Genomic DNA, 27635 nt, shown 5'->3' with positions numbered 1-27635 from the left:
CTAGCATTTTCTTATAGTCTTGTTTTGCCCTCCTTATTTCACATTTGATTTCACGCTGCAGTCTGTGCTTCTCAATTAAATTCCCCACGTGAAATGCCTTGTTGCTCTCATTCATGAGGGCCTTTAGTGGCTTTGTAACCCAGGGTTTATTATTTGGATACACATTAACAGATTTCACTGGAATTACCATGTCTTGATAAAAAGTGACATAGCTACTGATAACATCAGTTAGTTCATCTATATCAGCACAAGAGTCAATAAATACCTTCCTGCAAACATTGGATGGAATCATCAGTCCAAGCTTTAACCTTCCTCGTCTGTGTTTTCTCCCTTCTCAGAATGGTTTTATAAACTGAAACAAGGAGCACCACTTGTGATCAGCTGACCCGAAACATAAATCCAGGGTTTTATTATGGCGCATGGGGCAGGTGACGTACTGATGGAAATTGCACAGCATCTTTTTCAGGGTTCAATGGTTGACGAGCCCAAGTATTATATATGGGGAATCAGGGGAAATAGACTGTAGTGTTTGGATCACCTGTTTGATGGTCTCTGTTGCGTTCACCTCGTTAGCCCTTGGGTGGATGTTCACCACCATAATAAAGAGTTGGGGAAACCCTTGAGGTGGGTACTGGGGTTGTATAACAGTTCAATGTCTTTAGTGTATAGTCTCTCCCTTACAATAACCGATGGCACCAGAGTTCGTTGATGTAGAGGCAAACTTCCCTGCTCTGTGTTTTACCCGTCATCCCAGAGTCATGGTCCAGGCTTATGGGTGTACCAAAGCCATCAATGTTTAAGTCACTGTCAGTGTCTCTGTCAGCCAGCCGACGAAGAAATAATACAGGAATCTCTGTAGTCATGCTGGAAATGCACCATGGCTTGTAGTTCATCCAGTTTGTTTCGAGTTGATTGCACATTAGCCAGCATTATAGTGGGTAGAGAGATCTGAGAGAAGTGTAATTTTTTCAGTCTATGGCACACCCCTCCTTTCTGCCCCTGTCTTCTTATCTTTTGGGACTTGACCCTCTCAAAACAGGATTAGTTGCAGATCACACATAGCGACAAAAAAATAAACTTGTGCAACTTCACATTTCACAATCACAGGCTACAAAATGCCTTTTCTTAACAGAGATAGTGGCATTCGAATTTGGGTTTCGGCCAACTGGCAGCAATTTGAAATGGAATGAAGCTCACCCACGGCAGACCCAAAACAGTAGTTGAACGTGTCAAGTCTGCCCATAACACAATGCTCTTCTGTAGCTGACAAATAGAACTATATTTCTCAGAATTGAAGGAGAAATTTGAGAGCCTTAACATTAACGTATCATGTTGTTGAGTTATCAAGGACACTTTTGTGTTTTTGTGTTGAGAAATGTTAAAGATAACATTAAAAGAAAACCTTAACATGGTGGCAATGAGGAAAATACTGGGCGGGTCCTCCAGTCAGCCATTAACAAAGCTTCAAATTCTGAATTTCAAATTCAACTCATCCCTGGGGCACTCTAAAATCAAGTTTTTTATTGAAAGAACATTATTAAACAGATACATGAAATAACACAAATAATATAACAGCCCAGATAACTACACAACGCAAAGACAATGATTCAAACAACATGCAACTACATGTTTTCAGCAATAGTAGTATGCATAGCAACCACCATAACAAAGAAAGAAAGCCTTAAAAAAATCTTTGTAATAACTGACAATCTAAACATTATATACATTCACTGAACAAAGACCATGAAAATAAAATGCACATTTCTCACAAGAAATGTTATCAAAATGCATTTTAATGCTGAAACTATCTGAAAGTATTGCATTCGCAAACAGAAACTTGACAGTCATGAATAGGCCAAAAAAGTGTGGGCATCTCACAATTTTAGATCCGTTATTGTGAAACTAATGCATTTTGCACTGTGGATCAATGTAGCTATTACACATTTGGATGTGAGACTGAGTTGGAAAGGCAGTAAGAGGTACTGCTGTCATGATGCTATTTTCATCATATGCAAATATATTTTGCTTTCACTTGTTTGGTTAGTTAATGCTCTAAAAGAATTATAGTTATAGCCAAGTTACTTTCGTCAATGAAAAAACAGTAGGTGATGCTAAAACAAAATTTTCACACAGTCAGTGGAGGAGGCAATTTTCTGGGTCTATTGCTGCTAACAAATCTAATATGCAGTTTTGGTTTAACCCTGATTACTGGCTTCTTACCGAATGTTTCACTGTGAGGTTAAACAAGGCCTATCTGAAGACTGTACAAGCATGGACTGATCTGGCCACTGCTATTAGGAACCTTCTGTATGGATAAATATGTGGTAATTATTTTTTTTAATCTCTGTGGTAACATTTTATGCTCCAGTAGCTGTATTGTCTTAGATGGATGTTGAGGCTAACCATTTTGTTGTCTCTTCTTTCCTTGATTCTCCTTCATTTTTCTGAAGCTGTTGTTTTGTAGTGTTACTGCTGTACATGTTGTGTTTGGCTATCACATACAAAATTCATAAAATAAACGATCACAAAAACAAGAAATGCATATATATATTTACTTAAGCATAATAGTAAATATAATCTGGAGTTAATAGGGACAATATTTGTCATTAAAAGGTGAGTAAGCAGCCTATTATTTTAAGGTCTAAATATGATTTAACTGAATTTACCAGTTTTTGGAGCCTGTGCTGCTGCAGATGTAAGTTGGAACTCTCACTGCTCCTTTATACCTCCTGTATACACTCTCCTTAAATACATGGTACACACTGTAGCTACCGCTTATCATCTTTCCAGTCCACTGATAAATTTTGACAGCACTGAGCTGAACTGACTAATGTAACACCATGGCGAATGATGTGTCTTAACTCTTTTCCTGTCCTCACCTCCTCCTCCACCCTGACCCCCATTTCTGCTGTTCTCCTCCCTTCAGTCCCTGATCTTTCTCTCTTCTCCTGCCTCTAAACTTGATTTGCTTGTCACACTGTCACATCCCCCAGGTCTACTCTTTCTCCTTCCCTCTTTACTCTCTGTTCTCTCTCTTTTTCACCCTCAGAAACACACAACTGTGCTGCCTTCCTCTGACTTAGACATTATTTGATGCTCTGAATCTTCTCTTACAAAGCTGGGTCTTCCTGGGCCCAGGCTGAGTATTGCACCAACCCTTCTACAAAAGTAGCTTACATTACACATGGTTGTCTGCATGATTACCGAGCACAGATAGACTATGACACAAAGCCATAGTGACAGAACACGTAGGAAGTGGGGAAAGAAGCAGCAGAGTGGGGGAGAAATGAAGAGAGGGATGGTTGGATAATGAGGCAGAAAGAGTTTGAGGATGGACTGAAGAAGAAATATTGGGTATCCTTGGGCACTTAAAAAGTTTAAATAATTATTAAAGGAAAATCAGCTGCTTTCATTATTTCAAAATAACATAATACATAATCTGCAGAGTTTGACACAATTTCTCAACAGTTATACTGCCAGTTGATGATATTTCTGTCTCTGAAACCACATTAACTTTATAATCAGGCTGAGACAATATTCTGATTATTGCAACTAAGGGCAGAGTGGCCATCAGATGTACCGGGAGGTTTCCCAGTGGACTGTTATACAAACTGGGCTGAAGCTCTTAAACAGTATCTCTTTTACAAGGGAGACCTAGCCAAAACAGCAGCGTAACATAGATACATCATTACATGAGAATATATGTAATTAGTTTGTAACAATCACATATCTCACAATGAAAGAGGGACCTGAGAGACATGAGAAAGATAACATAATTACATTCCTCACAAAACATTTTTCAATGTGATGCTTGAATTGTTGATATTCAGGCAGTGTTTCCAGGAGAAGTTGCTTTTGTAAATTGTAAAATCTATCTACACTCACCAATCACTTTATGAGGGACACCTGTACAATTTAATACAATCCAGTACAACAGCTTTGCCATGAATTCTACCTTTATGAAGCTTATACGTTTTCAGTTTGTATTTTGTTAATGTGGTGGCCAAAATATTTGGCACGCTTTTCAATATAATGCACTCCAGTACATCATGACCACGCACTACGACCTCCGTGATAAATATAAACTAGAATTATCACCTCACAAAAACTGAAAATGTATAAGCTTTGTAAAAGTTGCATTTATGGCAGAGCTGTTGTATTGAATTGCATTAGATTGCACACCTCATAAAGTGCTCACTGAGTGTATATTACAATGCATTACAGTTTTTAAGATAATGGAAAGTCTTAATAATAAAAAAATGAAATATAACTAACTAAAGTTACTAAATATATGTAGTGGAGTTAAAAGTACAATATTTCCTTCTGAAATGTAGAAGAGTAGAAGCACGAGGTAGCATAAAATAGAAATACTGACGTCAACAAGTACCTCAAAACTTTACTTGAGTACAATACTTGAGTAAATATATTTAGTTAAAATCCACTATAGGTTGGCAGAAACATGACTTCAACTCAATCTCACTTCCTGTCTTCATGTGATAATAGGCAAATGTTTAGTAACACATAGGTTATATTGCTTTCTTGAAAGGTATTAGAGAAGAGCTTGAGTGAGTCAACGCAAGTTTTTAAGTTGATTATTCATAAATATCAAGTTCTTCCAATTTTTTTTTCCACGATATTTAACATGAATTTTTAAGTATCATGTATTTCATTATGAACACAAGTTTTTCAGTGACAGCCAATAAAAGAAATATAGTCAGGCATCAAGGGTTCAGCTTTAGCATTTAAAAGTCTTGGTGTCATATTTGACCCATCCTTGTCATTTGAATGCAACATCAGGTCTTTCATCTCCATAATATAGCCCGAATTCGCCCATTTCTTTCATTAGGTGATACAGATATTTTGATCCATGCATTCGTCTTCTCCAGGCTTGATTATTGTAATCCTCTTTTCTCTGGCTCCAGTCATCTATCAATAGCCTGCAACTTATCCAGAACACTGCTGCAAGAATCCTAACCAGAACCAGAAAGTTTGATCACATCACCTCAATTCTGATCTCTCTCCGCTGGCTGCACATACACACCAGAGCTGATTTTAAAAGCACCCACCCAGACCTATTAAGCACTACAAGGGCTAGCAGCTGGTTACATTTCAGATCCCATTTTACCATATACACAACACACCTCCCTTTTTCTTCTTATTCCGACACCTGTTTTCTCCATCCTACAGTATAATGTATAACCATTAATTACCAGTAATCATATGGTTGGTTGTTTGGTTTTTGTTTGTTTGGTTTTTTTAATTTTCTATTTGCAGTCTGTTGGTTTTATTGTCATTGTTCTCAATGTTTTATCTCTACCTATTTTAATTTGCTTCCTCTATCAGTTGTATTGTTTGTTAGTTCTGCTGTTGTTTCCATTGTTTTTTGTAAAGTGTGTTGAGACACTCTTGTGTGATAATGCACAATGCAATGTTGACTTGACTGTAATCAAAAAAAGTATCATAATTAACTTTTCTCTACTATCTTAAGCTATGAAAATGATTTTGCAAAGTGACAAAAGCAAGTATTTCAGATGGAATCTTATTTTTATCATATTGAAATTATTCATTATGTAGCCTAAATATATTTTCTATCAGACGGTTTGTCAGCACCGTGAGAAAACAGTGGCTCAGTGTGTTGTAAAAATGCATTACATTCTGATCATGTCTGAATGCTTATTTCATCCAAACTATTCCCGAGATATGGTTCTGTATATATCAGAGAGAGAGAGAGCAAAGGTGATGGATTATGCCATTATCCAGAAACAGGTTTCTCTGCCAAAATTTGTCATATTCCTGACCTTGGCTGAAATAAATAGTACAACCACCTTGCCATGTCACCAGAACTTTTTTTTTCCTCCAGCATATCTCCTGCTCAATTTTTCTACTGCTGTTAATGCAGTTCTCTTACATACATAGGAAATGATCATTCCTGAAGTATAAGATTTGAAATTCAGTCAAATAAATCAGTATGTAATGTTGAGTACAGTACAAAGTGGTGTAATGAAGCCCAATGGGATCAAGATAATGGACTTTTTACTGAATAAAAGATAACTGGCATGCAGAAAAATCACTCTCCAACTCTTACATGACTTTGTGTCTTGAATTGATTTCTATTAGAAAAGCTATATATATATCCTGTATGTTATTTGTTTTTTGTTTGTTTTGTAGTTTAGAAGTTTTTGAACAGTTGAAACTGTAAGAAAAGCAAACTGCCCCAAAGAAGTGCTTCCATATGCGTTACACTGTGTTCATTACACACCACAGGAAACATAGACTAAGACATAATTGTCTAACTTGCCCTTTTACACAGCAACCTAATTTTATCCTGAACAGCTATAACTACTTAGATTCCATTTTAAAAGGCTAATCAGGGTTAAACTGCTGCAGGGATGTGATCATGTTCAGTGAGGAAGAGAGCCGATAACGATGCTCAAGGACAGTTGTTTTGAAAGGCACTATTTGAAGATATTGATTTTTTTTTCCTTCACAGATGTTAGTACTCATTTGAATGACCTTAGTGTGATGATAAATTCAACACCCAAGCAGAGCGTAGCCATCACCAACTCACAGATTAACACATATTTTACACATTAAAAAAATAATTACTGGTTAAACAGTTAGCCTATCAGCCTGTCCATAATGTTATCACCACTTTTCCTCTGTCAACATACTGAATTTGTATCTGCTGCCATTAAAAAGATTCACTGGCATCACAAACATTCAAATGGCCTACATAAAGATGACATGTTAGTCATCTAACAAGAGTGGCAAGAATGGCAAGAAAAGATTTTGTTTTATCCTTCCACTTCATTTTTTTCCCTTTCTGCCTTCTTATTATCATCCCTCCCTTCCCACTTTATCTAATTCCTTGACCTTTCTTCACCTCCATTTTTTATTCTTCACCCACCTTCTGTCGTTATCTCTCTCAGCTTGCTATCACTATGGCATTGGCATAGTGAGGGGAAAAGGTGGTTCCTTTGTAATAAATAACAGCAAAGGGCATTTTATGGTAGCATTAGTCTAAAGTGCCTGGCAGTACCAGGGCAAAATTCATATTTCTGGCATGGTTGTCTCCATTGGAAAATAGACCTCAAACCCTTTAGTGCCACATTCCTCTCATTCAAATACATTTCTCATGGACAGAGCAGACAGTAGTGTAGTCTTGCAGGACCAGACATATCAACAACAAAAGGCAAATTTAAAATGTATATACTATACATACTCAATAGGCAACCTCTAGTCCAGATTTGAACTGAAGAACAATTTAATCTGGACCGGGAATGAAATTTAACCACAACCTGACCCGGACCTCTTCTGAGTGACACATTGCTATCACGTCACCTCAGCTGTCATCATTCAGCCACCCACTAGTCACCACAGTTAGCGAGGTTGTTGTGGAATGTAGGAGCTCTGGTTGATAAAGGTTGACAGTGAAAAACAAACATTTAAGGATGACTGCACTGAGAAATATGCTTTAATTTTGCCCAAGGCGAAAACAAGACCATTGTGTTTGATTTGCAATGAAGGGTGGGAATGCAAAACGCCACTACGACACCAAGAATGTCTGTTTTGAACAAAACTATCCCAAAAACACTGAGGTAAGAACCACAAATCTGAACCAGTTGAAGTCATGATATCAAGACTCCAGCAGAATAATTGTAAAATCGAATCAACAAAGATGTCACATCTCCTGTTAATGCAGAAATTCTGTTCATGTAGAGAGTTCTGGAGATTTTGTACTGAAATGTCATCATGTAATGCACCCTTACTGGACCTTTGATGTGGTGGAAATGTATTAAATGGACCTCAACATTCATGCGAATTCATCTACAACCACAGTTTCAACTAGCTGTCTCAAAACACATTCTTGTCATAAAATGACACAACATATCACAGTCTATCTATCTATAATTCTGTGTGCTTTTAAATTACAGTGTTGTCAGCAGCATCTCATGCAAACAGCATGTTGCTAATAACAGAGGTTCATGGAATGAAAGAATGACAGCATTGATGTGTCGGAGCAACACTCAATGAACAGGGCTGCACTGAGTGCGTGCCAGCGTGAACAGCTGACAGTTGTGGAATTAAAAAGGTGGATGCTTAAAGGTCAAGACTACACCCCCAAGTAGGAAGTATCAAAATAGACACTGATGCACACAGCACTGTCACACCCTACCCCTCTAACCACAAATCCCACAAGTCATAGTGTGACAAATGCAAATGTTCATAAAATTACCAGTGTACAGCGTTACTAATTTTTCAATAAAGACACTATAGGAACAATTAAGATGTATTGTACAAAGCGGCACTCAGATATAGGTACTATTATCATCACTGGGAGGTAGAGGCATTGAGCTCTACAATGAGGACATACTGTATCAATTCTTTAAATATATTAACATCCTAGAGTTCTCACCTTCCTGTCTGTCATGTGTAAGATCTGAGAGGCTCCGTACACTTTGGCTGTCATTTGGTTTTCCTGCGTTTGATTCACTCCGAGTTTCTTTTTCTATGCCTCTGCCTCTCTGCTTGTCATCTTTCTTTCTCATCCTTGCTTGCTCATACCTTTTTTACACATTGTTCCACCAGATGTCAACTTTGAATTATCAAGCTTTTTTCTCTCCCCCTTTTCAGATTGTCAGTGAAACTCTAAGAAGAGGATGTTGAGCTTATTGGTGGCTATTCATTCTCTTTTCCCCTCTTGTCTCTCTCTTACATAAATATTTCTCTATCTGTCTTTGTCTCTGTCTGTTTCTGTCTTGCTATCCTTTATAGGGTATATCTATAATTTTGGTCTCCCCATTGTTTTTCTGTCCTTTACTTTGTCTCTCTCGTTCCTCCTACCGTTCTCAGCTGTACTAATGAAAGGATGACTGATATAGGCTTTGTCGATTAGATGGAGCCTGCCATCTATTTCCCTGTTTTCTGCAGGGCTTGCCTGGAGCCAGACTCACCTCAACCACAGAAAAAGTTACCATGACAGTTGTTAGTCCATGCTGAGATGGCGCACACATATATGGTACAATGTACTGCAGCCATACATATGCACAACCTAGCTACACACACACTCCCTCTTCTCCCATCCTGTTGTTGCCACTGACAGACGGATGTTTGCAGGTGTCCCAGGGAGTGGGAGTCAGAACAGCACTTTGTAATTGAATCCCTGTTGCCACTGTGTACCTCACTTCCTCTTTCTCACTGTGGCTACAATCTATCCCAGTCAATCTCCGTCTTGAAGTGTGGTTGCTTCGTTGCTGCCTTTGCTTGTCTGTCTAACTATTCTTTCTTTATATGTCTCTTTACCTGGCACTTTTACCACTCTCTCCTCTTCGTTTCCTTCAGAAAATGTCCTCTTACAGACACTACTCATGTGAGCATCCCTGTAGTGAATCACCATTTTCCTCACTGTGTGCATGTGTGAATGGCAAGGCACACATGTTTTTGCTGAGTGCTGTTCTCCACATGTTCATTTATTATGCATGATTGCATACTGTATGTGAGTTGGGTTTCTCTAATGGGTAAAATCATATAGATTTGTGAGACCATTTCTTTGCCTGTGCATGCTCAGGGCATTTGTGGGTCTAGATTTACACGTTTGCATATGTGCACATTTGTGTCATTGTATATGTGTGTGTATCCTCAGTGTTTTGAATGACACCTCAACCAGTCAGTCTCCTCTATGCCTCATCGCTCTTCATTGTTTTCCTGTTCGTTTGACTGACATGTCATCCTCAAAAGATGTTTGCATCGCCTAGGCACTGTAGATTGGACACGCTTGCACGATCCCAGCCTGGGCTGCCTTTGAAGAGAGACAGGCAGTTTGGTTCTGGTTTATTTATAGGCTCCCATACTTGTGCACACTCTGGAGACTATATTTTGATTAGCTGTCTCACACAGGGAGATCAAGGCCTCTAGTTGCACATTATCTTCAACATTTGTTTTAAAAGTGTCTGATTGTTGAGGTGTGTCAAATCAGACACAGGTCAGATCATTTCTGGAAAGCTTTCCATTACAGAAAGAAACTTTCTGGAATTCATGTTAATGTTTGTCAAACACAACTGCAGCACACCACATTGCACTCGGCTAGAACATTCACAATAAAATCCACTGTTTTGCAACTATAGCAAAATCCTGGATGGATGGACCTAAGTCTCTATCTCAAAAAACAATATGGTCATTATATTGTCATTATTGTATATCGATGTTTGGAATATAACACAATAACAAAAGTGACTGACTGGGGTTTAAGTTGTTTGAGCTCAAAACTGTACCACATCAATAAGTGAATAGCTAGACAGATGTGAAATCTGCAGATTTGTGTGTTTCTCAACTGATCATAACTAAAACTATCTGACCATTTCACTGCTGTGTTCACTGTTCATATTAGCCTGCTGATGTAAGCAATCCTTCAATAACAGAAACAATCAAAATATACTTTTTGTACAGTATTAATACCTATGAAAACATCTGACAATTATTTAATAGTAGGTTATAATTTTTGTTTTTAATCTAATTGGATTTAAAAATAACTATGATTATAGTTTGACTCATAGGATGGTTCTGAATTAGTTTCTGTCTCTTTAACACATGTTTCATGAATATTGGGATACAGGATGCCTGATAGCTGCCAATTTGCAAGTAGGCCACTTTAAATTAACACAGAGATGGGCTGGATTGGACACCTTGTTTATAAAGATGCCATCATCATTATTTACTTCATATTAAAACATAATTGCCAAGGGAGATTAATCCAGGTCAGTTACAATATGGTGAATCATACTACTGAGCTTAATTAAAGGTCTGGCATGTTGACACAAATAAGGAAATGAATGCCATGTTAGTGTTTCTGTTTTCTCTCTATTAGGTTTTTAGCCATGCTAGTAGCATTTTCTGAGGATGGCAGTGTCAGTCTGTTGGTCAGTCCACCTCACAGAGCTGCTAGCATGGCTCTTGACCATTAGTTAAGAGAAATGTAAGTATGAAATAAACACTGTTAGATGATCATGATGATCACTAAACTTTATGATCACCAAATTTTATAGACCAGTAAGAAGCAGTGGCTCTGATTTACATTTATTTCAGCCATCCTTTCACAAACAAATCACCAGTGCTGATTCTGGCTAAAATAGTGTTAACTTCCCACCCAAACAGGTGCAACAATACTAATACAGTCAGAGAGATGTTGATCAAGCACATCTTTACACGCCCACAAGGTCATAGAAGAAGACTAATTAGGCAAATAAGTAAAAGTATCTGCATGGGTTGGACCATGGGTGTGTTGAGCCTTTAAAGAGTTGGTTCACACAAATTACAAAAAACAAACAAACAAAAAAACATATTTTCTCACTTACACCCTAGTAGTATCTATCCATGTTGACAGTTTTGCATTTTTTTGGCCGTCAGATATCCGTCTCCAAATTTCTGCCTCTTCTACAAGAAATGCAAGAAAATATGAATGGGATGTCATTTGTGGTGCTCACAGCATTAAAAACTGTAATTTCCTCTTGAAGAACACAGTATATAATTTATGAATATTGTGAGACAGGCGGGTTGACTAAGGGAGACAGGTGAAAAAGAAAGGCATATGCTAACCCGTCAAGTTGTAAGGAAAATTCTCTGGTTATATATCTAAATGACAACTAGCAAGCACACACACACACGCACATACACAGTCATCTAGAGGTCTGTGATAAGGTAATCCATTTACAGGGGGTGGCTAATATCCTGCTATCATGCTGAATGATGGAAACCAGCTTTCATCTTTCAACTCTCTCATTCTCATTTCTCCTTGTAACTCTCTCTCTCACACACACACACACACACACACACACACACATGCGCACGCATGCATGCACAGACACATGCACTATCATTTTCAAGGATTAATCTGCTTACAAGTATACTGTATGTAGGTGGCAAGAAAATTTAACCCCAGACAGATAAGCAGGTAGAGTATAATGTAATTCAATAACAGATTGTCAAACAGTTCCTGTGTTTGAGAAATTCCTGTTCTAGTTTAATTCTGTGCAAGATTCTGTTGAATTACATTAGAATCCTCACTCGTTTCAAATGTTATGCAAAGGTTGAACATTATTGAAACACTCTTTATAACAGAGCACATTAATGCCTGTGCATACAGGAAGACTACCCCAGGTGTTTAAGTAAAGAATCATTTTGAATTGAAAGAAAAAAATCATTTGTGTGGAATATATTGAGATTCAGATTTGGATAGATTCAGTAACATACAGAATCAGCTTCCACTATGCAGTATACACACACTTAGAGGAACCTCTGACATTTTATTATTGAAAGTCTTTGCATTAAGCCCTGGTCCATCTGCCATTGTGCTTGTGTGTGTGTGTGTGTGTGTGTGTGTGTGTGTGTGTGTGTGTGTGTGTGTGTGTGTGTGTGTGTGTGTGTGTATGTCTTAATGAGTTCCACAGAGCTACTTGTTGTTTTGATGTTTTATTCTATTGTTTATTCTATTGGAATCTAGTACATTTGGCACCATGCACATTTCTTCTTTTTGTGTGTGTGCGTGTGTGTAAGCATGCATAGGCACTTTATTTGTTGCTAATTAATGTTTTTGTTTTTTTGTGTGTTGGACATGGAAGCCGATTGACTAATGTTCCAGCTCTAGTCCCAGAGGAAATTCAAATCAACAAACAAGGACCTTATTTGGAAAAAACAAGAATCGGCAGACGGCTGCTTGATCTCTTGGTAATTCTTAGAAAATCCTTGAAGAAGCAGTGAATCTGGTTTCATCACTCTGTATGAATATTTGATTGGAAAAATTCACATCAGCAAATACAAGGCACATCAAGGAATGATTGAATGGGTTGGCTGAACATTGTCAACTAAAGATAAACCAAATGGAAGACACCATATTCAGCATGTAGTACTTCAATTAGTTAAAATTAAAGGGTACTTTTGGTTTTAATCAGACATGAATCTATTAAAGGGGACCTATTATGCTCATTCCCAGCTCTATGTTTTTATTTTTGGACTCTACTAGAGTAGCTTTGCATGATTCACAGTTCAAAAAACTCTTTATTTATCATATATCGGCCATTTATGCAGCCCCTCAGTTCAGCCTCTGTCTCTCAACAGGCAGTTTTAGCTCCTGTCTATTTGAGGCCCTCCTCCTGATGAGCTCACTCTGTTCTGAATAGCCAGCTTTCTGGTAGCCTGCCAAGGGGCAGTCATATCAGAGTTCTGTTAAGTTACTGCTGATGCAAACCCAACATTTTCTGCTTTACTGCTTCAAATTAAAAGCTTTTAAATTACTAAATAATGGGAGACTTTTATCGTGAAGAATTTACAGAAAATTAAATTCAGTGTTCCTCACTGAATTAGCAGAGCTTCCTTAGCAGTGCGAAAAACCAGTAAAAAGTTAGAGATATTTGTTCAGCAGATCAGTTAGAATGCAAGGAGGAATAGTACAAGCAGAAACAGCCACAGTGATGATGATGTTCGATGAAGAGCTGGAGATGACCAGCACACCTCCAACATATAAACAACTTATTTTACTTTGCCATGCTGTGTAATGGAAAAACATTCACAGTGTGCCAGCTCAATTTGAGTCATGGTTCGGTGTGACTACCCTCAAAAAAATGGAAAAATGCCATGATGTTAGCGGAGCAGAGCAGTGAACTCACACACTGTGTGTGGAACAGATGACTATATAAAGAAATCCCTCACATGCCAACGTTGGCTCAGGCTAAAAGTAGAAAAAAACGTTGGAAACCAATTATTCAGAGCTTTCAGAGGCCGGTGCTTTTTGCGCACAAGGATTAGTTCTACATACATTTACCTCATTATTTGACACTTTGGCCACGTTTAATATGACATTGTAACATTATTTATATGACTAAAAATAAGGAAAAGCATAATAGGTCCCACATGTGTCTTTTGTGGTCTGCAGGTAATCTGGCATGTAGTTCTTGGAATCATGGGCATACCCACATCCATAAACTATCATATACAGATTGGGGTTTAATGTATACTTTATGAATAAAAGATTGCACTTTGTGTTGCAGATGAGCATACAGGAAAGCAGGCAGGCAGGTCACTTCCCTGTCGTCAGAATAACCAATGACCTTTTGGGTGAAAACAAGCGCTGTAAAAGTGCCTTGTGGCAACATGTCTAAAAGCTGCTGTGTTGTATTTTGCATGTCAACAATAAAAAAAAAACCCAGTCTACAATTTGCTTTACTTCCCCAAAGAGCAAAGGACAGTAAAAGAAGAGATCTGTGGCTTCAGGCCATCCACAGAGATTATGAAAATGGTAAACTGTGGGATACATCTGTGGCAAACACTTCACATCACAGGTTAGTTAATGATGTTAAAGTCAACAGTTATAATGTTCAAAGTCAAAGTAATGAAAGTTAATGCTGCATTCAATTTCATGTTAGCCTGTAACAGCTAGTTCGCTAGCACTGGCTGCAACAAACTGGCTGCAGCAAGCTGGCTTTTCCCCTGGTTTGTTGAAACATAAGTACCAAGTAAAACGGCTCACTTGCCTGTTCCCTGAAGTGATTCTATGTCATGATTATCGTCATAATAATCCAAATTCAAATTGTCAGTTGTCTAAATGCTGCATTAACCTCTGCTCAGATGAAATTATGACCCAATGTGCTGCAGTAAGTGTACTGTCTCACTTCCTGTCGCCGGTGTTTCTATGTTACTGACAGCATTTTTGCTGCTCTCAACCAAGTTAACTTAGCTACTTTATATTCTTGATTACAGCGGCAAATTACCTGCTGTACATTTAAATTTACACTAGTTCTGCTCAAGCACTCTCTTTTAGTGACTTTCTTGCTAATCCCACAGTTGGTTACATGCTATTCAGATCTGCTAGTTACTTTAGCTTAGCAGTTAGCAATGACACTCATCAACCTCTATTTCTTTCATTTTTTCTTTATAATGACACCGGAAATGACATTACATAATTGTTCGCTTGGCTGGCCATAGGATTCGGCTTATTTTATGCTATTAAATTGGCAAAGACCTCATAATGTGCATTTACCACAAAGCAAATTAGAGGGACTGTTTTCACCCAAAAAGGGGCTGGGGCATGACGCAAGGGCAAAGTACCCTGATGTGCTGCTCTCATCTATGGAAACAAGGATAAGGATGATTATTAAGACAGATAGAGCATGCGACACTATCTACAACCAGTTCACTGTTTCTGAGTGTTTAGTTCCACAGAAAGACTGGAGGTTTTCACTATTTCTTAACCGGGAGCAGTGACATCCTAGACCCTTGTTGTCATTGTGAGTTTGCCAGGCAACCAGCAGAGACGCTGCACAGAGCTGCTGGGCAGACAGATAAGCTGCCAAGAAATTATAGTATGTGACTCCCCCTAAAATCACAAATTGTCGATTTACATTTTTGTCTGTGAACAAATTAAACAAAATAGATATGGGGCAATTACAGAGATTTAGAGATGCTTATATGGCTTATTTTTAAACTTTTGACAGAGTTTCCCTTGGCTTCCAGTCTGTAGAACCTATGCTAAGCTAGGTTCTGATCTAACTCAACAAAAAAGCATGAATGAACACATTCCCTAAAATATCTAACTATTTCTTTAAGTGCGGGTGGAGGCCACTTATTCCTATTGGCTGTTCACATTGACAGGGTAAACACTAAAGGACCTATTTGAAATGACTGAAAGTGCCATATTTTGCATTTGACACACCAATTATGTAATGTTAGAATAAGACCTAATTTGACTGTGAATACGTTTTGTCTGATAGTTACATTTACACACACACACACATCAGTTATTTTGCTGGTGTTTTAGTGTGTGCGTGTGTGTGTGTGTGTGTGTGTGTAAGTGCATTACAATGTGAATGACAGAATGACAATTAATTGTTTATGTCATATGGAGCAATTATTTGCAGAGAGAACACTACAGTACACATCACCAAAACATGTCACTCATATTCCCAACATCTTCATTTGCATTTCCAGTTGAATTAAGATGTATGCTACAGGCTATTATAGTGTAGATTCTTTAATACTGTGACATAATTATCATGCCAGCAGTTGCAGACATGCCAGAGTCAGAGGCATTTGTAGTTTAATCATCAGGATTCTGGAGCTGATATTTTTGTAGTTAAGAAAAGAAATGTTTCTAGACCACATCTGACACTGCTACACGAGTCTGACAGGGGAGGAATGAAGAAGCGAAGGAAGGACGGTAGGAGGGAGGGAGTGTGATGAGGGAAGGAGAAGATGAATTCCAAAGACTTTGTATCATTGGTTCTCACACTCACTCTCTTTTCCTCTCTGCATCATTGCGACTGCTTTCGCAGCACACACCTACACATTTTTCCACACTTACCAAGGCACTGGAGCCTGTTGACATGTAGTAATAACACACAGACACACACACACTTTTGAGGTGCCAGCAGATGAAAGAACACCTACATCAATGGCAGGACTGCGGAAGCGCGTGTGTCGTAGAGATAAAAGCACTATGCAACACATGCCAGCCTGTAACAACCCTTCATGTAATTTCAGCTGTGGGGCACCATACACACACATACAGTACAGGTCACATGATATTAGGTTCATTTGTATGGAAAGACATAAAGGAGATACAGTACAGGAAAACCAATGTGACAGGACTAACAGATTGAAAATAGCCTGTAGGAATTTTTCTCGAGCCAAAGAATGATGATGGGCGACAGCATGACGGAAGCTTGTCTTTGCAAGGCATCAGAAAAGTACAAAATCTTGACTAAGACTCCATTATGATGTAACTAATGGATAATGTGGATTAAATATTTACATGCTCATTTTGTGTGGAAATGATGCACTAAAAATCAAAGGTACATAAATGCGTAGCATGCATAGCATAAATATGCAAAGTGTGAGATTGACAAGCACAAAGCCGGATAGACAAAAAAAATAAATGTAAGAAAATTTCCTGTAAAATTGCAGTAAAATACTGGCGACCACAGCTGCCAGTATTTTACTGTAATTTTACAGGGTTACTACTGTAATTTATTTAAACAGTTAATTACTGTAAAATTTATAACAGTAGAATATGAGGTTTACCGTGTAATACTATAACTAGACTTTCCAGTAATATATTGTATTTCTAGTGTTGCTACTGTAATCTACATGAATTGTTTCTAACTGTAATTTACAGTAAACTACTTAAAAGTTTACTTCATTTGAAAATGTATATAAACTACTGTGAATTGCAGATATGTACTGTAAATAACAATGTCTCTTTAATCTTTGTATTCCAAAATTGAGGTCTACAAATAATCACCTCAGTTTTACATTTAAAAATGCATAACCACTAAAATACCTAACACAGAAGAAGATAAGACAAGAGACATTTTTATGTAATGAAACATTTATTAAAAGGCAGCAATGTATGACAAACTGTAATCTATTTTTAAAAAACATCAAATTAAACAGAATACAGAATAACATGGCTTGCAATGCCTTAAAATGGCTTCTGTTTGAGGGTTGGATATGGATGTCCAGGCTGACTGCTCGCTGCATGAGATATAGACAAGAGTGAAAATCAAGCAGAGAGAGAGGGAGAATGAGAAATTAAAATATTTGAGGGCAGAGAAACATTTCAAACATGAAGGGACACTTATCCAACCTTTATGAAGTGCCACTCAAAATACACCAGGTCTTTGGACCATCTTGCTTGTCCATCTTTCCATGGCTGGCCTTCCTTCCCCTCTCAGATTTAATCCTTAATTTATATGAAAGGCTGAAACAAAATACAACACCACTACTTTAATTAGCCAACCATGCAAAAAAATTAGGCTGTTAATGTTGATATTAGGCGATGTTAACCGACTACTCAAAATGCAGTCAAAACTAGACACAAACAAAACTAGACCTGCAGCTGGTAGCTTGCCAGGATTATACCAAGTTAGCATAAGTTAAAGCTAGCTCACAAATTGAATAACCAGAATCACAGATGTAATTTTAATGAATCAGTATGATTTTATTGACCTTTTTGTTGGATTCAAGGAAAGGAAGATGAATGATGATTGAACATGGATTGTTGCATGTGGCTCACCTCATTACTACTGCAAAAATAAAAATACTGCATTGTACCATTTCTACCAAATTTTATGGTAGCCTGCTGTCATTCTTGGCTCCAAAAAAGCATCAGACTATAGGCTACATTACTGTTAGAATTTGGCTGTATTTTTGAAGTAATTTATTACAATGTATGGATTGATATGGATTAGTTATCAAAATGTGTTGTTATTTTTGAATAAACAATGGAGCCAGAATTCCTGTGAAATCTAATAATACCCTCTAGAATATTTAGACTGACATTCCCATGGACACTATGCTGACTTGCTAGCCAAAATAAGCAAGATGTCACTTTCTGGTCCTGGCTTACATTTTTGACTGGCGGAGTTGTTTTTAAACCTTTATTTTTTCCAAGTCACAGTGAACTTGACCTTTTCCAGCAAGCAGTCTTCTACTGTTGCCCACTGGCTGCACTGAGATATTACAGGATACAAGCCCCATGAGCTTAAAGTGAAGCGTCATTCTGTCAGGGCTGCATGCCATCTCCCCTCCTATGTCACATCAGCCAGCAGGAAATAGAGTGGATAATGAGCAGTACATCCCCTGGGACAACGTTAGGTCTTGTCTACACTGACAATGTCTGCTACACTGTGCTGTATTATGTGGTGCAACAATAAAGGTTTTTTTTTTGCACCATTTTTCCATTTTTCTGGGGGGTCCTGTTTCCTATGCAAATATGATGAATAGATACAGCAAAAATGAAAAGATTTGTGACAATAAATAAACAAAAATGCTGCAAGTTTTCAAACACATAGCCTACTTTTATATTATATCGTGGCAACAAAAGCTTTAGCAACCTTTTGAAATATTGTGTGGGTGGTATTTTCTGTCAAATCAATTCAACAGTTGCAAAACAGTGGCAAACAAATTCTAAAACATGATAAGGAATTACTAATTGCTTAAGTTTATAATGTATATACATTACATGTTATATCCAGAAATACTTTATTATAAAGTTTTATGGAATTAGGGTGATCAACAAGTATTAAAAAGACAAATGTGTGGTTTCTATCAGAAACAGTTCAGCATTTTGGGAGACGCAAACTATTCGTTTAAAGAAGACTATACTGAAATATATGATGTATAAAGGAGCCTTGCAGACAGCTTCAGTCCACTTGGTTTGATATCACACCAATTTTGATCTGTGTCTAGTGGGATATGGGACCATTCTCATAGGCCCCAAAATCTAGGGCTTTAAGGAATGAAAGAAGAAGAAATCTATTTAAAAAACCTTTTAAATGTAAATTATTCTTTACATCTGATGACTGGAGAAGTTATGAAGAACACCTGACACCACTGTGTGGTTTTAAAACCAGAATAGGGGTTTCTGGCACAACTTCACCCACTTCCATGGTGCACGGAGAAGGGAAAGAAGTCAAAGAGGTCAAACCTCCAGCAACACTTGTAGTATATAGAACAACTTTATTGTTTGACCAATGCAATCAGCTTGTTTCATCAGGGTCATCCGGTCACCAGTGTGGTTTTTAAAACCATGCTTGAATTGTTCATTAGTGTGTGTGTGGGTATTATCAGCCCTGGAGAATGGGAACATCTACCTCAATGGATTCCTGAATGGGCCCACCAAGCTCCCCCTAGGGATTAAAGAAGCAAGAGCCTCTGTGCAAAGTGACTGTTATTAAGGTTTTTTCATTGCATAGTGAAAGGGCAAAAAGTCCTTCTGGCAAGCTAAAGGGATGACCTAAACATTCACTTTGAAGTTGTCACAAGAAACCAACATGACACCATCAAAGGGAGTGTTTATCCCCGCAGGTTTTCTGCTGGACGTTTAGTGCTCTGCACTGACATCATGCAATATGGGTCCACCGAGTCTGCAGGGAGAAATCAAAAATGTGACCACAGAGTCACAGTGGAAGGAGGCCCTTTAGGCATCCGTGCCTAAGGACATACCATTTCATCAAATTGTGCATCTTTTTGCAAGAAGAAAAGATCAGGTGTTAAGAAACTAATCTGAAAATGAGCTTTTTTGTGACGCATTAGTCCTGACCTTTCTCATAAATATATTTTTTCTGCAAGAAATCTAAACTATTTGACCTTTTGTGACCTCTGTTACTTGCCTCATGTTGCTTCAGCTCACATATAAATGTGGTCACATCAGACTTGTTTGAAGTTGACACGTACCTCTAATTGGAATTTCACTTAATTCCACATGCCTATGCCTTTGTAATTGTGATTAAGTTACTTTGAAGTTAAATCCTTTCTCTATTTGGTGTTTCTGCTTAGTTACATATAAACTGTATTCAGTTATGATGTACTAATTAATTCTTCATCTTCAGATCAAGTGTCCAAATTTAATATAAGCGACCAATACTTATTTATATTAATATGTAAGTAATGTATTGCTGGTACTGAATTCTACTGCTACCGGTTTGATATTGTTTTCTAAAATAATAACCATATACTTCAGTATGTTCAATGACCAAATTGTACACACAGCCCATATTTGTTTATTTGAATTAACACAAGAGGGAAAAAAAGACATCTGCCATGTTTTCTAGTTCTGGCAGCTACCACTGTTTAGTGACCTCAAAGGACACACAGCTTTTATCAAGAAAAAAATGATCCTCCCTTTTCTTGTCTCGCAAGGAATTTAAGGATAAATTCTTTAGCATAGAAGAAAAGTCCTGCTGAGGAACAAAAACTACAAAAGCAGGCAAATCTCTAGTATTATAATCCCTATGTATGACAGTGGTTTTTGAAGTCAAATCATTCCTACAATGAAATCCCCCTCCTGTCTGTCTTCAGAAAAAAGTCTTCAGAAAAACTGCCTGCTTAGTCTGAGGAGCAGAGCGGTGCCAACAAATTCCAAGCTTCCATCTATATATATATGTGTGTATGTGTGTGTGTGTGTGTGTGTTATGTAAACCCCAGGTGGTGCTTGTTGTCCTGGATAGAAGTATCACCAGGGGGACGACTGCTCCAGCTTAGCAGGTCTCTCTACACTTCTCTTTTTCCTCTATTTCCTACGCTCTTCTTTGTCACAAACACACACCAGCAGAGGTCAGAAAGAGAGGAAGAAGAAGAGAAATGAATAAAAGGGGGCCACGAATAAAAGGTTAAGTGAAGGAAGGAGAAGAGATGAGGTGATTGAAGGAAAGGGGTCATGGAGGGAAGGGAGAGAGGTGAAATACATACAAATATATTCCAGAAATGTCAGTGCATAGTTTGGGAAAACACAGCTTGTTGTTATTCAGTTGTGGTATGTGTGCAACTTGGGAGGGTATGATCTATTTTTCCCAGTGCTGTGTTTTGTATTTTATCTGCTTAGTGGTGATTTCTCTTTACGAGTAACAGCGTGCAATGAGCACAATCACGGGATGAGCCTTTCTAAATACATCTGCATACATCAGTCACATACATACACACACATTTTCACACCCACTCACACACACAAACACACGCCTCACCGAGGGGCTGTTGTTGATAACAGCCTGTTCTCTACACCTGATGCATCTATGGAGATAGTCGTCTTCATGCTGAAACAGCAGGAAAGAACATTCAGCAGAGACGTTTTATGGTCCCTGTCCGACTGCTGACTTAAGATGGGCTTCACTGTTCCAAGTCTTGACCTCTACAACGGCTGTGGAAATCCCAAATCTGACCCTGGATCAGCACTTGAGACTGATTCCACCCCACTGAGCAGCTTCAGGAATAGAAAACAGACAGCAGAGACTCAGATCTGCGACAAGACTGCCCCCCAACGGTTCAGACATGGAGGTGTAACCGGTAGCGATGACGTAAGGCAAGGCTGTGTGTGTGTGTGTGTGTGTGTGTGTGTGTGTGTGTGTGTGTGTGTGAGTGTGGATACAATGTTCATGGTAATGCAATGCAGGTGACAGGAATTTTGACATTTAAAAAAATCATCATCAATATCTCCCTACAGAAACAGTTTCCTTGTTACTCTGGATCATCCACAGATCTCACTGATAGGGACTCATAGGGACTATTTTTTTTTAAATAAAATGTAGTTCAAATGAAACTGTTTAGCAATGTAGTATCCAGTGTAAAAAAGGCACTCATTCTTTAAAGAAATGTTGAATTTTTGGGTAATCTTTTAATGCTCTGAGCACCAAAAATAAAGTATATGTTCATCTTCATTGGATTGGGTTGGAGGCAGAAATATCAAACCCTGCACAAATAGTTACCACTTCAGGTAGGAGGTAGAACATGTTTTTTGTAATTTAGGTGAACTGACTCTTTAAAACTAGAAATTACTTTGACTTAGCACGTATTACATATTGCTTGTTTATCACATAATTCAGGTTAGCCAGAGGAAAGCTGTGGTGAAATGCTTTGTAATGGCAAATAGCAGTTAAGAACTGCAACTAATAGGTCCAAAATTAAAGAAAGTCTGTGTAAATGTAGATATAAAGTTTAAAAGAGTACGGAGTACAGTTTAAGGGTGTATTTGATTTGCAAAGCAAATATATTTCCAATTGACCGACCCAGTCCAGATATGCTGAAGCATTTACATCTGGCCATTGCACAGGGGGGGAAAGATGTTACTACAGTGCCTGAAGGCAGCTCTGCTCGAGGCAGATCTTGCTCACTAACATCCCCCAGTAGACAGAGAGTAGTGGAGCTGAAGAAGGATTTATCCACCCAAGGCTGCTTAGGAGACACTGGAGCCTAATGCAGACATAAGTAAGATATCGCTGACACTATTATCACAGGGACCATTTTGAGTTCAAGTCACAGCCAATGTGAAACTTAGAGAAGTGTTTAAGGATTGTTACTTCAACACATAGGTGAGGACTGGTAGCTATTGTACCTTATATATACTGGGTAGTTTAATAAGTATGATTTGATTCTATGCCAATATACTATAATTTAGTCTACACAAATGTGAACATATTTTTCTTTTTTTATGTTTTTCAGCTGGGATTGGAATTAGTGAATTTGCAAAAAATAAAAAATAAATTGGGACATTTTGGGACATAAATTGGTGGATGAACCCACCCATAATGCAAAACAAAGTTATTTTATAAGCATTTATAGACAGAAATATCATGCACACTATTGTTCTTAATTGTATGTTGCAAGGACTATAATCTGAAATAATTTATCCTTACTGACAAATGTGGATCATCTTTGAACAAGCTGGCATTATTCCATCATTCTGATACTTATTAGTCAACAACAACATGAGCAAATAATCAGATAAGTGTACACTTCTGAAGAATTGCAGGGTTTTAAAAATATTTATTTTCATCCCACGTACATCAGATTAGTTCCATGAAATGTACTGTATGTGTAACATGATTTGATTTTATAATTCACAACTCTCTCTTTTTTGACACCAAACCCATTTTCTCTGCAGCTGCCAGGTGTGTGTGGGGGGGTGACCACATCCGTAAGAGTAACAAATTACATATTTGCCCTTTGAGGACCCATCTGCTTTCTGTATAAATAACATTTTCATATCCACAATGTTCTTGCTGGTTGGCATTTCAAGTTCTGGGAACCACAGCAATCAGGAATTGGATTAATAATATGATTGAATGCCTGAGGTTGAGCCAAGGTATAGAAGGATCAAACAGTGACAGAAATATGGAAATAGGCTTTATTATCTTCAGACTGTACTTGAACTGTTGACTGTAATCAGAGCTACACAGTGGCCTGTATGTTGGGTTTTTCAGACAGGTGGTTCTCCATACCGAATGAACTCGTGGACTTGTTTCAACCCACACTCTGAAATAAATAAAACAACTCTCAAAAGCATTGCTGACCTGACCTAGCATGCTGTTTTTATGTGCTTCTCTGGCTTTACATAAGTAGTATTAAATGTGCCTTGGAAATGAGATTTATTAGTCTGATTTTATAGATATTGTCCCTAATATTGAGTTATGCCCCCATTGCACAATTTGTGCCCCAAGGTCTAGAACGCTTTATGTTTCTTCACTTCATCTTCCCCTCATGTCTGAGAGAGACAGAGTACGCTAATGTGTCTGGTGACCTTTGGCATGCAAGACAAAATCAAAGAGTCAGCTCTCCCATATCACACAAAGATTTCTCACTTACTTCAAAGGTGCCACTTTCTATCGAAGAAGGGACATTGTTCTTTTGCTGCTGAGTATTTCAATAAGTTTTCATTGTTTTGAGAAGCACAAACAAAATTCAATTCACCTCCATTATAGTGAGGTGGCTGCCAAAGTTTCTGGGGTTAATATCTCAAAAACTAGACAAATGAAAGAGCAAAATAGAACATGCCGAGATTGCGGTAGTGGGAAAATATATTGTTTTGGAATTTGTGTGAACTGACCTTTTAAATATATCAAATAAAGATGTTAACATTCTCCAAGGACTCAAAATGTTCAACTAAATTCTATATGTATTAAAGCGGCTTTAATGACTTTGATTATGATGGATTCCGATTAAGGTAAAACTGCTTATGTTACAGTTACAGTAGTGAAGAATTGCCTTTATTGGGTTAAGACTGGAATGCATGTAAACATATTTAGAAAGTTGGCTGTGAAAGTTTCTGGTGTCTGACAGACTCTTATACCAGATGTCTAGTGATGTTGCTGATAGTGATAGCTACTGAAACCAAATAAGCGTGCCTCTAGCCACCTGCTTTTCATCCAATACAAAATGTATCTGATGAGTTTTTTGCCTCTACAAGTGTATTCATAATATCGTTTCTAAGCAGAAGTCCTCCAAGGCAGTGTTAAGTTGGTTCAGACTTTGCAGCTCTGCTTCTTTTTGCTGTTTACGCTATTAATCAAACTTCGTCCTTGCAGTCTTCTTTGAATGTTGTAGGATAGGCTTGATTTATTATCCAGTGTGTCCCCAGGGGCATGAAAGGTAAGTTCAAGCATTATATGGTATTGATTCTTCATACTATTCATGCCAGTGATCTCAGCTGATCCTGTGGTCTGCATTGAATCATAGAAGGACAGGCCTCATTTACTGTCTTCAGTTTCTTCAGGAGCACTCAAGGGCAGTGGACACATGATACGTCTGAGTCTTCATCCTCCGCTTCATCTCTCTCATCATCTGACATACAGCCAGTGGGTAACAGCAGTACACCGTGGTCCAATCCTCACACACACTGCCCTGTGGATAAATATGCACACAAGCAGAAGCACATATGCAGACAAGACAAGAATGCAGCAGGAACACATCAGTGAAAACACATAAAAACAGGAACAGAGATACGGCACATTAACTGAGGCAAGTTAAAGTTTCTGTTATTGTTCTACTTTCTTGGTAGCCATTGGTTTTGCATTGGTTGTAGAGTGAGTTTTTCAAGTTACATTATATATGTGTGATGATGCTAATGTGAGCAGGAACCGGTTTGAAAAGTCTACATGCTTTTGTGTTCAAGGAAGCTTTAACAGCAACAGAAATCTTCATCTCCCACTGATAAATTGGTAAATTTTATATGTGAATACACACACTCACTTGTATCTTGTACCTCTCCCTGATTCCAACTCGCATGGCAAAGGTGGATCCCGGCAGGAAGGGCATACACATACACTCGCCATACTGGTGAGCTAAACTCAGTTCTAAACAGCATGGCAGCAGAGCCCCGAGAATACCTGCAATCACAGGCACAGGTCAGCACAACGTGTGAGAGTTTGTGACAGAAGCAATCATTCCCCTTGAAAATAAACAATTTCATCTCAGTCAAATCCAATTCCATTTTTTTCTCGATTATTTACACAAAATCAATTTTGTAGAAAAATCAAGTTAAAATTTGAAGACTAAGACAGCCTTAAATTCTGATATATGTTTGACAGCCCTGTACTTTTAAGAATTTCTAGCTGTGTGTTCATGTTACATGTGGTCTTGTCTCCACAGATGTCAAACAGGCCAGTGCTCCAGTCTCCTCCCGTCTGTGTGATGGTGGTGATGGTTGTCGTGGTGATGCCGAGGCCAGGCTGTGTGAGTATCGGGTCTCTTGCGGCAGGGGCGTTGTTTAACCTCCAGTTCTCCTCACTTCCTGTGGTGAAGCCCCCCACTTCCTCTTCTTGAATCTTTGATGCTGAAGTGTTGGATAGTCTGGGTCTGAAATTAGATTTGTAATGAATCTATCTTTTAGATACACGGTTGATAAATTCACCAGGTCTTATCAAGCCTCTAGCATGCCACTGATACTCAACTGCAGGCTTAATATTAAAATAAATAGTCTCAGATTCAATTAGTCTACGGATTTAGTCAGGGATTTAATTCATTTCATTCTCTAAGCTAATTTCCTTTTCCTAGAGCAGCATGTTTTATACGCAGCTGGTCGGCAGCACACCACCACAATTACACTAATTCATCCTACTATCCTACCACTGGTAAAATACTGCATGTGTTACAGCATTTACTTTTGCATTCATCTGATTTGGGCCTTTAGCAACATTTTAATCACCACAAAATGCAGTGAAGGTAAAATCAAAATAAGTATAAAAAAAAGTAGCAAGGAGCACCAGAGCGAGCGCTGCAGCAACAATAGATTAAATGCTCCTGTTTCATTTGTGTTATTATTAATCATAGAGACATAGAAGAAGAAAAAGATTAAGAGGAAACACAGTAACATGAAAAAGTAGAATAAGATAAGTGAGCCATTTGCTGTAATTCCATCGTGCTCACTGGTGACAACACTGTGTACCAGATGGGACAAAGAAACACTTACTGGTGTGTGACTGTTGTCTGCTCCATAACTAGAAGCTCCTGGCATCCAGAGAGGGGTGAGGCAAGAGAAGGAGAGGGTGAGCAGGGAGTCAGGGGGGTGGGGGTGGGGCTGGGGGTAGGAGGGTGTGGGGGGTGACACTTCCCCAGCGAGAGTGTGTGTGTCGGAGCAGATAAACCAGCAGTCGGATGGCTCGGCCAGAAGCTGTGTGACAGAGATAAGTCTTGTAGCTGTCTTCTGTCTGAGACTTTACTCTGCCCCCCCCCGCTAATACAGCAAATGCAGACAGGGCAGATACACATCAGGGTGCATGAACATGAATGTCGAGCATAAAATAGATGTGAATGAATGCATACACTTAACACAAATGCACAAGCATACCCGAATGGACTGACATCTTGTAAAAAGTATGTAGACAGATATCAGAAATAAATGACTTTCATTTGCAGACGTGTGGATGACAAACATAAGCTCACACACAAGAATTCAAAGTTTTTTTGTTTTGACCCATGGCATTTAAACACAGCTTACTTATGTGCATTGTTCCTAGTAAATGTTTTAAAAAGACGAATAGTACAATAAATGTTACACTCACCCTTAAGGCAGAAACACAGAGTGGGGAAGTGAAAGATACATTCAACCAAAGAAACACCTGTGGCTCATGTATAGAGGGGATTCATTTATGTATTTCCTGTGTTGTGACACTGACCTTTAAATGTAGACTAATATATGTAGGCCTATCTGTGTGAGTGACAGAGAGGGAGAGGAGGGGAGGGGAGTTTTACATGGTGGTGAAACTATCATGGCTTTGGAGTCTCAGACAGTTCACACATATGCACATAGTGTCACAACCCAAAGCTGGGAGAAATTTTTAATGCATGGTGCCTTTTTCTCCCACTAGAGCTCAGTTGAG

General features: G+C 38.4%; 1 protein-coding gene across 1 annotated transcript; it reads right to left on the bottom strand.

The window, feature by feature from the left end:
• Positions 1–24724: 24724 nt before the first annotated feature.
• plac8l1 (PLAC8 like 1) lies at positions 24725–26825 on the bottom strand. The gene is made up of 4 exons (XM_044370661.1): positions 26726–26825; positions 25886–26112; positions 25507–25643; positions 24725–25158 (listed from the first exon to the last, which is right to left on the bottom strand). The coding sequence occupies exons 1-4, from the start codon at positions 26749–26751 to the stop codon at positions 25027–25029; spliced, it is 522 nt and encodes a 173-aa protein (XP_044226596.1). The 5' UTR covers positions 26752–26825; the 3' UTR covers positions 24725–25026.
• Between the last annotated feature and the right edge of the window lie 810 nt (positions 26826–27635).

Source organism: Thunnus albacares, chromosome 13 (assembly GCF_914725855.1).
Source record: "Thunnus albacares chromosome 13, fThuAlb1.1, whole genome shotgun sequence".
NCBI classification, from domain to species: Eukaryota; Metazoa; Chordata; class Actinopteri; order Scombriformes; family Scombridae; genus Thunnus; species Thunnus albacares.
The sequence above is the reverse complement of the archived record's forward strand: the minus strand, read 5'-3'. Positions and strand labels throughout refer to the sequence as shown.